This window comes from Marmota marmota, unplaced genomic scaffold, assembly GCF_001458135.2.
Source record: "Marmota marmota marmota unplaced genomic scaffold, marMar, whole genome shotgun sequence".
NCBI classification, from domain to species: domain Eukaryota; kingdom Metazoa; phylum Chordata; class Mammalia; order Rodentia; family Sciuridae; genus Marmota; species Marmota marmota.
The window spans coordinates 5,463,890-5,479,233 of record NW_026000249.1 but is presented as its reverse complement, the minus strand read 5'-3'; the positions used below and the strand labels follow the sequence as shown (position 1 = coordinate 5,479,233).

Here is a 15,344-nt window from a genome sequence, read left to right as displayed (position 1 = left end):
TCTCTGATGGGCTAGTGCTGGTCTGTGGCATTTCTCAAGTCATTACTTACTATCAGGCTCTAGACCTAGGCTGTCCAGTATTGGAACTGCCAGCCAGGTATACCTATCAAACACTTGAACTATAGCTAGTCCAAAATGAGATGCTTGCTAAGTGTAAAATACCAAATTTCTAAGGCAGTATAGAACAAAATATAATACAATTCAATATTGATTATATTGAATTGTATTTTTGAAATTATATTTTCTTGGATATATTAGACAAAAATACATTATTAAAATTAAATTTACCTGTTTCTTTTTACTTTTTTGGTGAAGCTACTAGGAAACTTTAAGTCACATAAGGTTCATATTATTTTTCTATTTTCCAGGCTGCTGTAAAGGTAGATGAAGTCTATTTGTATAGTGTGAATTCAGTAAAGACCATAACATATCTCCAAGGAATTGTTTCACCTAGTTTGTAATTCCAATTAGAAATTCACTTATTTGTTTTCATTTAAATAAGTCTTTGCTACCAACGCCTTTCTAACTATTGTTACCACCAAAAATACAAGGAAATAAAGGGAAAAGTAACACATTTACCTTTAGATTTTTCTAGGTTTTTGGTTTCCTGAACCACCATTGCCTTTAGTCATATGGAACCACTTGCAGTTTACTGAAGTACTTTACCATGATTCTATTACTGTGCTTACTGCATACTTTGGTCTAAAGAATTCCTGCTTGTCCCTCAAAGCACAGCTCATTCACTATAACATACTTGGTCCTCTCCTGTGCTCCCACTGTGCCCATATTTGCCTCTTTCACAGAACATTTAGCACTGCACTATTGGTGTGGATATACTAATTTGCTACCCTTCAAGAGTGTAAGCTCCTGAGCATTTTTATTTCATATTGTATCTCCAGCACCTAACACAGTTATCTAATACTTAGTAAGTTTTTGGCAAATGTTTGTTGAGTTAATGGAAAGAAATCAAGTTGATGAATCTGAAGACACTCTTGGTTCGTGTTTTTTCTGTTCCTGGTTTTCTTCCCATTCTTCTCACTCACCTTTTACATACAGTTTTACCTCATGGGATTGTTGGTATTTATGTAAGCACCTTAAGTAGAGTTCTGTTATTGTAATCTAGAAGCTATTTCTCAGGAAATAAAACATGGTGGGCAGATTGATTTAAAGCTCAGGACTTTGAGTTACTTCTAGGACATTCACAATAATGCAGGTCAGCAGTGTAATAGATGGGCATCTCTGGCAACCAGCACTACAAATTACTAAATGAAACCTCAACACGATTGTCCTTAGCAAAATTTCTAGTCAACCTGAAGTCTCCTGCTAGGAGAATGCTTTGTTTATAGAGATATTTATACTTTGTTTCTAGTGCTTTTTATTGTCTTATTTTTTGCTTGTTTTTGATTATGATTGAATTTTAGAATGAATAGGAACCGGATCAACAATGTCTTCTTTTTGAATGACCAGACTCTGGAATTTTTAAAAATTCCTTCTACTATTGCACCACCCATGGACCCACCTGTTCCCATCTGGATTATTATTTTTGGTGTGATATTTTGTATCGTCATAGTTGCAATTACGCTACTGGTCTTATCAGGGATCCGGCAACGAAGAAGGTAAGCTATTTAATGGGAATGAGTTAAGAAGTATTTGCTTATTTTCTCATGACTTAGAAAAATTAGATTTTCCTCTGGCTGAAGGTAATACCTTAAAGTTGAAAAATGGTGATTTTTAAAATATCACTTATTCTTTCAGCTTTTTTGTTAAGAGTTCAGTGTCCTTTGCTTAATGAAGCTCCTTCCATTACTTACTTTCTTTCTATTCTATACCATATGAGTATTTCTTATCTGTGTTGTGATTTTCTAAGCTGGATACATGGAATGAAGCAGAGTTCAAGTAGATGGAGTTAATCTTTGGTAGTCATCCACATCCAGATACCAATAGTTCCACAATTCTTTGAATGTCTCCCTACCATGGCTTGCCTCTTCTGGGCCCAGGGCCTACAGGCCACCCTCTATGATATATAGAACTATGTTTCTCATGGTCTTTGAATCAACTCCCTATGTCAGAATCACCCAGAACACTTGTTTGAAATGTAGATTCCTTGGCCCTATCTCAGACTCACTAAATTAGAATTTCTGAAAAGGATTCGTTTCAATGAATATATATATATAAGTTTTTCTAATTAGTTTAGAGCTTTCAATTTAACAACCTATATACAGGGTCCTACTTCTTGAGTTCATTCTGGATTCTAGGGCACTCAGAAACCTTGATGTCTAAATTACTGATATTGCTTCAAGAGGGAATTTCATTCCAGCAGGAGAGGTACTGAGGCAGTAGGAAGGAAAGTAGGCAGGATTTCCCAGCATGATGAAAGGAGAAAATGATTTTGTAAGTATCTCTAATCCGGGGGGAAAGATGGGAGATTCCTCGATTCTTCACTGAAACTTTAATACTTCTAAACCTTCCTTTCTGATACTAAGGAAGAGGAATTCTAGTAAGTGGGGATCACAGGAACATGACTTTCAAAAGGGGACATGAGGGATGTGTTTGGACAAATGTTTCGTCTAGATGCTTCTCTAAACGTTTACTACTTTCCATATGTTTTATCCTGGCTACTAACAGAGAGTACGCATTTTCAATCTTACATATTATAATTTTCCACAAACAATAAGTGAAATGTTATGGAATAAATGTGGCATATGTCTATACCTCAAATTAAATGCAAATATTAGAATCAAGTTGCACTTGCTTGCTTTTCTTAATGATTTTGACATGATATGTAATGCAAAAAGGCTTGTTACAAGGTATTTATTTGGTTTTTGTTTTTAGAATACTAAGTAACATTTTTTTGAAATGTTACTTAGTAACATTTCAAATAATGTTTCAAATAATGTTTGAAAACTATGTTTAACATTTTTAAATTTTGCGTTAATTATGAAATGCTATGGTTGGAAACCTAAGTGAATTTGCTTCATCTCCTTGGTTCCCAATTTTCTCACTAGCACCTCCTATAAGGTAGGAGTTAGAAGAATGGATTCTGGAGTTAGACTGCTTAGATTTAAAGTATTTATCTCTCAGATTCTGCCCTTGTATATAACCCATTAACTGTACAATACCAGGAAACACAAACAATGAGTCAGGGAAACTGAATTTGGGAGAATGTGGTTTGTGTTGCTAGAGCCAATCTGTTAAATTTATCTTTACTCTCTGTCCATAGATAACTTTTGTAGAGCAACAGCAAAGTGTACTGGAAATAATTAACTTGATAGGATAAAAGAATTAATACAGCAGAGTGCTTAGAGTGGTATCTGGCACACAGTGGGTACTCAATAAATGTTAGCTATCACTATTATTTTATCATCTTGTCATTTTCTAGTCTTTCAGCTAGTTTGTGATGGGATCAGTTATCTTCTTCTGAGCAGATTCTACAGTAATATGATAATTGGGTATGTAGCATCATAATTTGTTGCCTGGGAGAAGTGAGGCTGTTGTTACAATCTTGCCTTCATAAATTCATTTCATGTTCAAACTAGGAAAACAGATGGACAATCTCTTGTGTAAACCTGGAGAGCATCAATAATTAGCAACTATAGTCAGGGCAATTATGACAACCTCCTGGAGATAAATTGTTTGTTGTGTTTTAGGTTTGACACAATCTGTGGTAGGTTTCCCTGGGTAAAATATTGCTTAAGAGATGAGGAGAGGGTACAATTTGAAGTGGAGATAGCCCTGATAGTTGTGATTAAAAACCCATTGTAGGGCTGGGGATGTGACTTAGTGGTTAAGTCACCCTGGGATCAATCCTTGGTACCAAAAAAAAATTTTTTTTTCTTTAATCATGGAACCCAGTGCCCCATGCATGCCAGGCAAGCGCGCTACCGCTTGAGCCACATCCCCAACCCCAAGCCCTTAGTCTTTGAGGAAGACATCTAAAGAAATGTTTAACAATCCAATCTATACATTAGAAAATAATGAACATAGTTTGTATGGTCCAAATCTTAAACTTAGAAGACCTGGAGGGACCACAGGGTTATCTAAGTCACTGTTCTTCTTCTATGGAGAAGTGTACCAGAGTCATCTAAGATGTATGCATATTTAAACTTATCATTGAGGAAATGTCTCAAGCAAAGCTATAACAATTCTGCTGGTTTCATCAGTAACAGTATTATATTGATTATTCAGAACAACTGGGTAGAAAGTTTGGACTGCAGTCCAAACCAGGTATACTCAAATACCATCTGTGTCGTTTACATGTATGATCTTGATCAAGTTGCCTAATTTTTGTAAGTCTCAGTTTTTCCATCTGTAATATGGATATAATATCTCACAGGGCTTTCATGAGGATTGAACTATATAAATGTGTATAAACTACCCAGGATATAGTATCAAGTATTAAATAATTAAATAGTTAAATAAGTAGCAATTATTATTATTATTCAGGATCAGCTTAACCCAGTGCTGTGATTAAGGGGCTCTAGGAAAGGATTCTTTTCCCACATAGATATTGCCATCATACTATAGAAAATTTTCCAGTTCACTGAAACAGTGCCTAGAATTTTATTAGTTAGCAAACAAGCATTTTACTAAAGTATAGTTGAGAAATAAAATTGTATATATTTATGGTATACAGGATAATGTTTTGATGTATTATGAAATGGTTAAATCAAGCTAATTAATGTATCCATTACCTCACATACTTATCATGTTTTGTGATGAGAACTTTTAATATCTACTGTCTTGGCAATTTTGTTAAGTATACAATAGATTATTGTTAACTATAGTCACCATGCTATACAATAGATCTCCCAGACTTATTCATTTTATCTATCTGAAACTTTATACCCTTTGACCAACATCGCCCCATCCCCCCATCCCTAACCCTCCAGCCCCTGGCAACTATCATTCTACTCTCTGCATCTATAAGTTGGACTTTCTTTAGATTCTCATGTATGTGAGATTATGTGGCATTTATCTTTCTGTGCCTGGCTTATTTCATTTAATATAACTTCCCCTAAGTTCATACACATTACAAAGGACATGGCTTTCTTTTATACAGGCTGAATAGTATTCCATTGTGTGTGTGTGTGTGTGTGTGTGTATCACATTGTCTTCATCCATTCACCCACTGATTGCATATTTTGGCGATTGTGAATAATGCTGCAATGAACATGGGAGTGTGGACATTCCTTCAGCATACTGATTTCATTTCCTCAGAATATATACCAGAAGTGGAATTGCTGGATCATATGGTAGTTCTGTTTTTAATTTTTTCAGGAAGACCCATACTTTTTTCCATAATGACTGTACTAATTTACATTCCTACCAACAATGTACAGTGATCCCTTTTTTCCATATCTTGGCCAACACTTGCTATCTTTCCTCTTTTTGGTAAATAGCCACCATAATATGTGAGGTGATATCTCATTGTCATTTTATATTTGCATTACTCTGATGATTAGTGATGTCAAACATTTGTTGGGGGGGGGTACTAGGATTGAACCCAGAGGCACTTTACCACTAAATACTTCCCCAGACCTTTTTATTTTTTTATTTTGAGACAGGGTCTTACTAAGTTGCTTAGGAGCTCACTAAATTGCTGAGGCTGGCCTTGAACTTGTAATCCTCCTGCCTCAGCCTCTGTAGTCATTGGGATTGCAAGCGTGTGCCACCACACCTGGCTGAGCACTTTTTTCATATAACTGTTGGCCTTTGTATGTCTTCTTTTGGAAATTATCTATTCAGTTTCTTTATCCATTTTAAATTATTTGTTTTCTTGCTGTTGAGTTCCTTATATATTTTGGATATTAGCCCTCTAAGAGATATATTGTTTACAAATCTTTTCTTCAAGTCCACAGGTTGTTTCTTCACTCTGTTGATTGCTTCCTTTGCTGTGCAAAAGGTTTGTAGTTTGACATAATCTCATTTGTCTATTTTTGCTTTTATTACCTGTACTTTTGGGGTCATATTAAAAAATTCATTGCCCAGACAATTGTCATAGAGATTTCTCCTTAAGTTTTCTTCTAATAGTTTTACAATAGTTTTCTTTCTAATAGTTTCTAATACTTTTACATTTAAGACTTTAACCCATTTTGAGATGGTTTTTGTATTTGGTGTGCAATTATAGCCCAATTTAATTATTTTGCATTTGGATAGCCAATTTTCCCAACATTGTTTATTCAAGACCCTGTTCTTTCCCCATTGTGTGTCCTTAGCACCTTTGTTGAACATCAGTTGACCATAAATGTGTGGTTTTATTTTTGTGCTTGCTAGTCTGTTCCATCGGTCTATGTGTCTGTTTTGATGCAAATACCATAAAAAATAAATACATGTCTAAAAATGCAAATGATCCATGAGGTATACTGGTCATTAGAGTAGTGATGAACTGGTTAACAAGCTCTCTCAGGAATCTATGTTTATTTGTAGCATTTTCCAATTTCCTATCAAGGCCAAAACATTCTGAATATTTAGCAGGCAGCCCTTGCTGTCCTATACTTGCCAGCTCCAGCACACCATTACAATTGTCACCTCTTTTGAAACAACTTGAGGAGGTTGCTTCTCTAGTAACATCTAATTGAAAATAGAAGTTTGTGAGAAAAGATTTTTTTCTTTTTACTCTTGGACAACAATTAAGGAGCTATATAGGTGGGAAGGCAGCAAGTATCAACAGTATATACTTTGCAATGGTGTCAATGCTAGGTCTGTGTCTCGCTTTAGCCCAGAAGTAGACATCTTAGTTGTCTGGTCAGCTTTATAATGACAGTGATGGTGATGGTGGTGATGATGATGAAGGTGACTGTGATGATGGTGACAGAGTTGATGGTGTGATGTATGTTTTAATAAGAAGAGCATTTGACCAAGACTCTTGGTTTTGGGTTTCAGTCTCAGGCACTGGCATTTATTAGCTGAGTGACATTGAGCAGATCACGAATTGAAAATGTTAATAATATTTTCTCAGATTGTTAAGTAATGATGAGAGGACAAAATCAGAGAAGACCCATAAATTCTTTATATACTGGAAAGTGCTATATCAATGTAAGTTACCATAAAAAACAGTTATATGAAGTGATAATTTAACTTGCCACTTTATGGAATGTCACAGAATCATAAACACAGCACACTTTTAGACTTACATGTACATAGGGGAGTTGATTTACAAATCCAGTATATAAATAGACTATTATAATGTTAATAATGTTACATCTTAGCTGGATTTAATGTTACAACTGGGTCTTAGAAAGAGACCTTGCCAATTACCTAAATTCAGCCCTCCAGAAACCCAAGCCCAGAGAGGTAAATATATATATATATATATTTTTTTTTTTTAATTTTTTTGGTAGAGTGCTTGCCTCACATGCACAAGGCCCTGGGTTCAAACCCCAGCACCACCAAAAAAATTATTTTTTTATTGACCATCTATTCTGTGATATGAGCTATAGTTTATATCATGAAAGAAACAAACATTGATAACATGGATGGTTCTTGCCTACAGAGAGATTATAATCTTGCAGTTGGTATCAAAGCCAGGTCAAGGACTTAGGACACAGAATCCTAGCTAATGCTCACAGCTGAACAAAGTCATTAGTAAATTTGTTTGGTTTGTTTCTAGTTTTACTTCTTTCCTGTAAAATCAGCAGTAAATAGAAGTGCATGTGGATTTCCACAGATCTTACTTTTCACTCAGGGAGATGGGGCTCAGTCAACACTTTCATATAAGGGAACTTCACATTCTTATGAAGTTATAATTAAATGAATAAATCATATTTTAAAAGAAGTATAAATAAAATGAGAAATGTCAGAGCTAATTGTTTTCCTTTGCTGTGTTTAAATATACACAACTAATAGGAAACCAATGTAAGTGTGTTTTTAGGGGAACTTGCGAAGACTAAAATAGAATTCTATATCAGCTCTTTTCAGTATTCTTGTTCCATATTGAAAGACAAGTTGCTGTACATATTTGAAATTCAGTTTCTCCATCAGGAAAACAGGGATAATAAAAAAATCTTCATAATGTTGCTGTGAGATTTAAATGAACGGATACATACAAAGCAGCTACGTAGTCTGATTTCTGCCACATAATAGATACTTATTATTATCATTATTATTGCTATTGCATGGCAAATGTAAAAGAACTTGCCTACAGTCACATAGTTAGAATATTGTGGTACCAGGATTTAAAACCACGTAGGCTTGATTCCCAAAGCCTGTCAATCTTATTGGGCTGCAATACCCACTCAAATCATTCTAGTAATATTGATATTTCCTCCAAGCCTGATTATGAGGACAATCCCAATTCCCCAATAATTCTGTCCTGTATGAAAATTTTCAGACATATTTGTCTGTCCTGTATTGCTTTTCTGGTTATTCTTGAACCTCAGCTCTTCAGCTGTGTTTTATTTAAAGTGATACAAAAATACTTTTTCTGCTTTTAGTCATCACTACTTTATTTCAGAACAGAGCAAACCCTGTTCTTCAACCCCCCCCCCACCCCCACCGGAGCCCTAAGGGCTACCTGAGACTTCTTTTGTCTCCTCCTTCGATTCTTTTCTTTCTGGATTTATCAGAGACATCCACTCTCAAGGGTGCTAAGAGGTAGTTTAGTAATTTTTTTTTTTCATTCTCTTCTTGAACCACCTGACATTGCAGGAACAGTGAAAGTCATTAACACTCAATTTTATTTTGCAGGAAAAAGAACTCACATTTTTTTTTTAGCAGAATATCAAATCAGAATGATCCAGAAAGACAGTTAAGTTTTATTATTCTCAGTATCACTGCACAGGCAGTGAATCAGTTTATTACAGTGCGCACTATGAAATGTGACAAAGTGCTATATTACTGTTAGATAACCTTTGAGCTGCTTATCATGTCTACCAGCTAGCAAGTTACTGACATTGCAGTTTGTGAAGCCCTGCAATGCCAAGACTCTGAACAACTGATCTAAGGTCGCAAAAACCAATAAGTACCTAATTTGCCACTGACACAGCTCAATTGGACAAATTTCCTCAGCAATTTCTCTCAGAAGCTTTTTGTTGGGAAATTATCCTTTTTCTAAGAAAAAAGAAATGTCTCTTCATCTCTTTGCTTCTTCCTTTTCTTTCTTTCCTATTCACTGTGATGCCTGATGGATTATTTTTCCTTCCTGGCTGAGGAGGAGGAGGCAATATTCCTTACTTTGACCTGCACATGTTCAGCTCTCTGCCATTTGTCTTCTAATTCTATAAAAACATCTTTTATTTTTAAAATTGGCAAATAGACACTGGCCGTTCATTATTTCTAAGACTACCATTGCATTGCCACTTACTTCAGAATGCTACATCCGCTAAGATTTTTGTAATACAGATTTCAGAACAGAAAATTCAGGATAAAATTTGACTATTTAAAATCCATTGTTATAGAAAATTATCATTCACTCTAACCGCAATGAGGAGAGATTTGGAGACACTTTCTGTGAACTAGGCATTTTTCATTACAATTTATGAATGTACATTTCTTACTAGTATTTAATTTCTCTAAAATCACTCTTTTATAAAGCATTAAAAATGAGGAGAAGGAGGATGAGTGAATTTGAAGTCTTTTTTCTTTCATCAGGTTCTTTCCTTTAGGAGACTTGTGTCTCATCCACAGGTAGGCGTTCAAAACATAGTTAAGCGATGTTGGATACTATAAATGGAAGTGATGTGACTGATGACTATAGAATGTCAATTGCTTTCACTTTCTGGGGAATCTGGAAAGGGCTAATACTCCTGTCCACAGGAGGAGGGGCTAAATGTTCTAGTTTTTCAGTGAGTGATTTAACTTGGCTGAAGGACCCTCTCATCATACTGAAATCTAGTGTACCCTAACCTGTGGTGATCATCGATTGCTAGTGTTTAGAATGGCTAGTGAAGTATCTTCATCTGGAATATGGGAAAACACAGCAGCCTATTTATTCCTAGGTTTCTGGGACTGCAACCTCATCTCCTTTTTTTTTTTTATTTGTCTATTTTCTTTTTTTATTATTTCTTTTTTTATTGGTTGTTCAAAACATTACAAAGCTCTTCGTACTACAGGGATACTGCTACATCGATGTTCATAGCAGCACAATTCACAATTGCTAGACTGTGGAACCAACCCAGATGCCCTTCAATAGATGAATGGATAAAAAAAATGTGGCATTTATACACCATGGAGTACTACGCAGCACTAAAAAATGACAAAATCATAGAATTTGCAGGGAAATGGATGGCACTAGAGCAGATCATGCTTAGTGAAGCTAGCCAATCCCTAAAAAACAAATACCAAATGTCTTCTTTGATATAATGAGAGCAACTAAGAACAGAGCAGGGAGGAAGAGCAGGAAGAAAAGATTAAAATTAAACAGATACATGAGGTGGGATGGAAAGGGAGAGAAAGGGAAATTGCATGGTAATGGAGGGAGACCCTCATTGTTATACAAAATTACATATAAGAGGTTGTGAGGGGAATGGGAAAATAAACAAGGAGAGAAATGAATTACAGTGGATGGGGTAGTGAGAGAAGATGGGAGTGGAGGGAGGGGGGATAGTAGAGGATAGTAAAGGTAGCAGAATACAACAGTTACTAATAGGGCATTATGTAAAAATGTGGATGTGTAACCGATGTGATTCTGCAATCTGTATTTGGGGTAAAATTGGGAGTTCATAACCAACTTGAATCTAATGTATGAAATATGATATGTCAAGAGCTTTATAATGTTTTGAACAACCAATAAAAAAATAATAAATAAAAAAAACATTACAAAGCTCTTGACATATCATATTTCATACATTATATTCAAGTTGGTTATGAACTCCCAATTTTACCCCAAATACAGATTGCAGAATCACATCGGTTACACATCCACATTTTTACATAATGCCCTATTGGTAACTGTTGTATTCTGCTACCTTTCCTATCAACCTCATCTTCTAACCAGCATTGACCCAAAGGTTTTACAAATTAATGTTTAATATCCAATGATTCCAATTTAGTGATTGTCTATAGTGTCACTTGTAGCATTTGATGGTGGAATACATAATGGCTAAATACTTTCAAATGATGACATTGGAATGCTACTTTCCTTTATGAACTTCAACTATTTGAAATAATTTAGCAAATCATCAGTGAATTCTGGTAAAACCCACTCTAATTCCTAATCTAATGTAGGAAAATGCATATTTTCTGCCACCCATTAAAAATATGAGACAAAAAATTTCATATGCCCTTCCTTCCTCTGTTTTTTTCCCTTCCCTTCCTCTCTCCCTTCCTCCCTTTTTTACTTATTTGTCTATGTGTGTATGTGTGTGTGGTGGATCCCATTCAAGATCTACGTTGGACTAATGTTTGAGTAACTTTGCCTGAAGCGTTAGTCCATGCAAAATCCATCCATTCATTTGTCTGACCACCCATCTATCATCTATCCATCCATCCACTAATTTGTTATAGCCAACCAGCTATTGATCTACATCCATTGATCCATTATTCACTGAGTTGAGTTCCTATGCTGGGTTGAGTCCAGGTCAATTGTTTTAAATTTGGATTTTTCTTTTGAGTTCCTCATTATGAAATTCAGGTCAAAAATTGAGAACGGAGTTGGGTATGGTGGTGCATGCTTCTAATGATACTAGTGACTTGGGAGACTCAGGCAGGTGGATCACAAGTTTGAGATCAGATTCACCAATTTAGTGAGGCACTAAGCAATATAGTGAGACCATGTCTCAAAACAACAACAAAAATAAAATAAACAAAAATTTGAAAACAAAAAGGACTGAGGATGTAGCTCAGTGGTAACGTGCCCCTGGTTTCAAGTCCCAGGACCAAAAAAAGAAAAAAATCGAGAATGGGTGGTGCATGAATACAAAAAAAAAAAAAAAAACATGTATCTGGAATCATCTTTATCATATCTGAAGGCACTTGTCAGTTTGTCTAATTGTTGGTGGAGTTCATCAGATTTCCTCTTTGGCAAAATAGAAGTGTCTTTTTTGTAATTAATACATTATTTGTGGAGCTGATATTTTGAGACCATGTGAATATCCTGTTCCCCAATAATCTCTTACTAGTATCTATTGATGAGCTCCATTGGAATCAATTATTACTGCAGTTGTGGTTTTCTATTCCTATTACCCTTTCTATATTATTTGGCATTCTTCTGTAAAGAAGAGCTTTCTCAGCACTTTAATGATTCCCCCCAAGCTCCAGGGAATGGAGTGGGGACCCTGCCAGCCAAAACATTCCCCGCTTCCTAGCCCCCATCTCTTCTAGCCTCTCCCCTTCCCTGGTGGAGGGAGGGAGCATGAAGCTCTCACCCTTCATGCCCCCTTGCTTGCATCTGTATATAGTGTGAGCCGCAAGTAGCCCTTCTCCTTCCCTTGCCCTTCCTCAATGTAGTGGCCTTAGATATCCCGTTTGTTAATAAAGACAAATTCAACCAGCTCCCACCAAAGAGAAAGAGAGAGAGAGAAACTTTCTCTTTTCTCTACTATTTTCTTTTTGGTGGTAATTAAACCAGGGCCTAGCACATGCTAGGCAAGTACTCTACCACTGAGATATACTCGCAGCCCTGCTTTTAAATTTTATTTTGAGACAGGGTCTCACTAAATTGCCCAAGTTGGCATTGCACTTGGGATCCTCCTGCTTCAGCCTCCTGAGTTGCTGGGATTACAGGCTTAAACTCCTCCATTGTATTCTTTAAAGCAAATAAGAGCCAGGTGCAGTGGTGCATGCCCTTAATCCCAGCGACTCGGGAGGGTGAGGCAGGAGAATCACAAGTTCAAAGGCAGCCTCAGCAACTTAGCGAGGCCCTGAGCAACTCAGTGAGATCTTGTCTCTAATAAAATACAAAAAATGGGGCTGGGAATGTGGCTCAGTGGCTAAGTGCCCCTGGGTTCAATTCCTAGTACAAAAAAAAAAAAAAAGCAAATTAAAATGCTTTCTCAAGTATGACTAACAGGAACTTCCATCTGAGTCATCATCAGTTCATCTTCACTACCTCTTCACCTGTCAGAGACTCATCAAGGTCCCACAGTAGTGGGAGTCCACTCTGATCACCACAGGAATGTACAACATTCTAGATGAAGGATCATTTCAGATCTGCCTCTTTGGAGGTCCATAGATTCTTGGTACAAGAGAACCTTTGGCAAGTCTGAGAATCTCATGCCTAACATCATGCCTCCAGGATGCCACCACAGAGTAGTGTCCCAAAATCCAACCTGTGATGAGCCCTCAGGGAAACCCCTCTCCCTCTGGTTGCCTATAGGCACCAACCTCTCATCTTTCCCTTGCCCCATAATATCAAACATAATTGGCTCAGTTTGTTAGTCTTTCATAAGAGACAGGAAAAACTTTTGAATTTGAGGCCATAGCTTTCCATACTCCAAGGAAACATGAAGGATCTGGTTACCACTTAGGTTGGGGTAGCAGGGTCTACAAAGACTCAGAGTATGAGAAACTAAAAAGTTTATCCTGTCATGTAGAAGTTTTTGGAATGATTTGGACTTTCAGCTGTGAGTTATAATGTAATTAGGAGAATGTTCTGGGTCCAAAAATCCTGACTTACAAATTAAGACAGCTACTTTGTGATTAGTAGAGACAACCAATGATATCTGCAATTTACAACAATTACTTTCTACAAAATAATGTGAACTTTATTTCCAATACGGTATTTCAATTTGATTTTCCGTCAACATTTGCAAACCATTAATTTGTCAAATCCTATGAGAACAATTTATTGATTTTTTAAATTCATTTTTTACTAAGTTCTCGTAGAGGTCAATTTTTCGACTTGCCAATGTACCATACATTTTCCTCACATTTCTTCATGCAGTTTTTGTGAATATACATGTATATATTTATATGCATGCACTATATTTATTCATATATATATTCATTTATATAGGTATTTGTATACATTTATTTTAGTTTTCTAAATAAGGCTACTTTTTCCTATAAATATGTATATATTATCCATACAAAGTCTTATCTACATAGTGTCTTTTCACCTCACCAGCTCTTTATGGTCTTCAAAATTATTTGAAAATATATAATATTGATCATTTCATCTTTTAAAGGCTCCTGTGCCCCATTCTCTCCTCCATATTTGTACCAAAGACCATACTCAGCCATATTTTCTCCTTCTAGATTCCACTGATTCTTTTTATATGCTTTTAGGAAGAACAAAGGACCATCTGAAGTGGATGATGCAGAAGAGAAATGTGAAAACACCATCACAATTGAAAATGGCATCCCCTGCGATCCCCTGGACTTGAAGGGAGGGCACATTAATGATGTTTTTGTGACAGAGGATGAACGGCTCACCCCTCTCTGAAGGGTTGCTGTTCTGCTTCCTCAAGAAACTTAACACTTGTTTCTTTGTGACTGCTAAGCATCTTAAAATATCAAGGGCAGATTATATATTTTTATTTTGCCATTATTCTTTTGTAAGAAATTTTGAATGTATTTGAAAGTGAAAGGTAATCAATTTTACCCATGAAGACTACTGAAATCATAGGTGGCAACTACTCAAAATATTTTTCTGACAATACAGTGTGTAGGTGTAGTCATTTGGTATTGTAGTTATTGATTTAAGAATTTCTAGAAGTCAGAAATACATATATGTATGTGTGTATATATATATATATATATATATATATATATATATATATATATGTGTGTGTGTGTGTGTGTGTGTGTGTGTGTGTGTATATATATATATATATATATATATATATATATTTCACACTTCAAAGACCTGAGGAAAATTAATTTTACACTGGATAATACCTGTAACATGGTATATCAATCACTGAAAATGGATCCTTTTTTAATATTGTTTATAACACTCTGTATATGACTAAGCAAAAGTAAAAAGCAATTATTATAAACAGAATGGATAAAAATGGGAATATTGATTCACAGGATGGAAATTTTCCTGTTATACCAACAGGATATATTGCTTATCTAGTTTCTGAGTATCAGTCTCTAATAGAAGAGTTTTATTTGTTGACTATTTCTACAATATGTAAAAATTCAGTCTATGCTAATTTAATAAAGCACTAATCACCTCTTTATGATTGTGTGACTGTGGTCTGTGATTTATTTTCACACTGTGGATCACAGTCTTAATTTTTATGAGTTCTGTTTAATGTGATCTTCAACCTTAGAAATGATTTATTTTTGTTCTCTGTGTCCTTGTTTGAGGACACCTTTAGCTTTAAAACTTTATTTTGATTTAAGTTTACCTTTTAATTGATACATAAAGACATAAAATTGTACATATTTATGTGGTACCATGTAATGTTTCAATATATGTATATATTGCATAATGTTTAAATCAGGCCAAAATAGCTATC

At 35.5% G+C, this 15,344-nt stretch overlaps 1 protein-coding gene across 2 annotated transcripts; it reads left to right on the top strand.

Annotated features, from left to right (window-relative positions):
* The first annotated feature begins 918 nt into the window (after positions 1–918).
* On the top strand, positions 919–15,062 carry Cltrn (collectrin, amino acid transport regulator). 2 transcript variants are annotated; one of them, XM_048796281.1, is made up of 3 exons: positions 919–1,616; positions 5,859–5,902; positions 14,164–14,299. In XM_048796281.1, exons 1-3 carry the CDS (start codon positions 1,423–1,425, stop codon positions 14,259–14,261), a joined length of 336 nt encoding a protein of 111 aa, XP_048652238.1. In that variant the 5' UTR covers positions 919–1,422; the 3' UTR covers positions 14,262–14,299. The 2 variants fall into 2 exon arrangements, with proteins under 2 accessions (XP_048652238.1, XP_048652237.1); XM_048796280.1 differs by lacking the exon at positions 5,859–5,902 and having other exon boundaries at positions 1,389–1,616; positions 14,164–15,062.
* The last annotated feature ends 282 nt before the right edge of the window (positions 15,063–15,344 follow it).

What these genes read in the sequence shown, in the direction of transcription:
- Cltrn (XM_048796280.1), top strand. Translation starts at nt 1,423, where the DNA reads ATGAATAGGAACCGGATCAACAATGTCTTCTTTTTGAATGACCAGACT. An exon ending in GGGATCCGGCAACGAAGAAG is followed by an intron (nt 1,617 to 14,163) that starts GTAAGCTATTTA and finishes ATATGCTTTTAG; the next exon opens with GAAGAACAAAGGACCATCTG.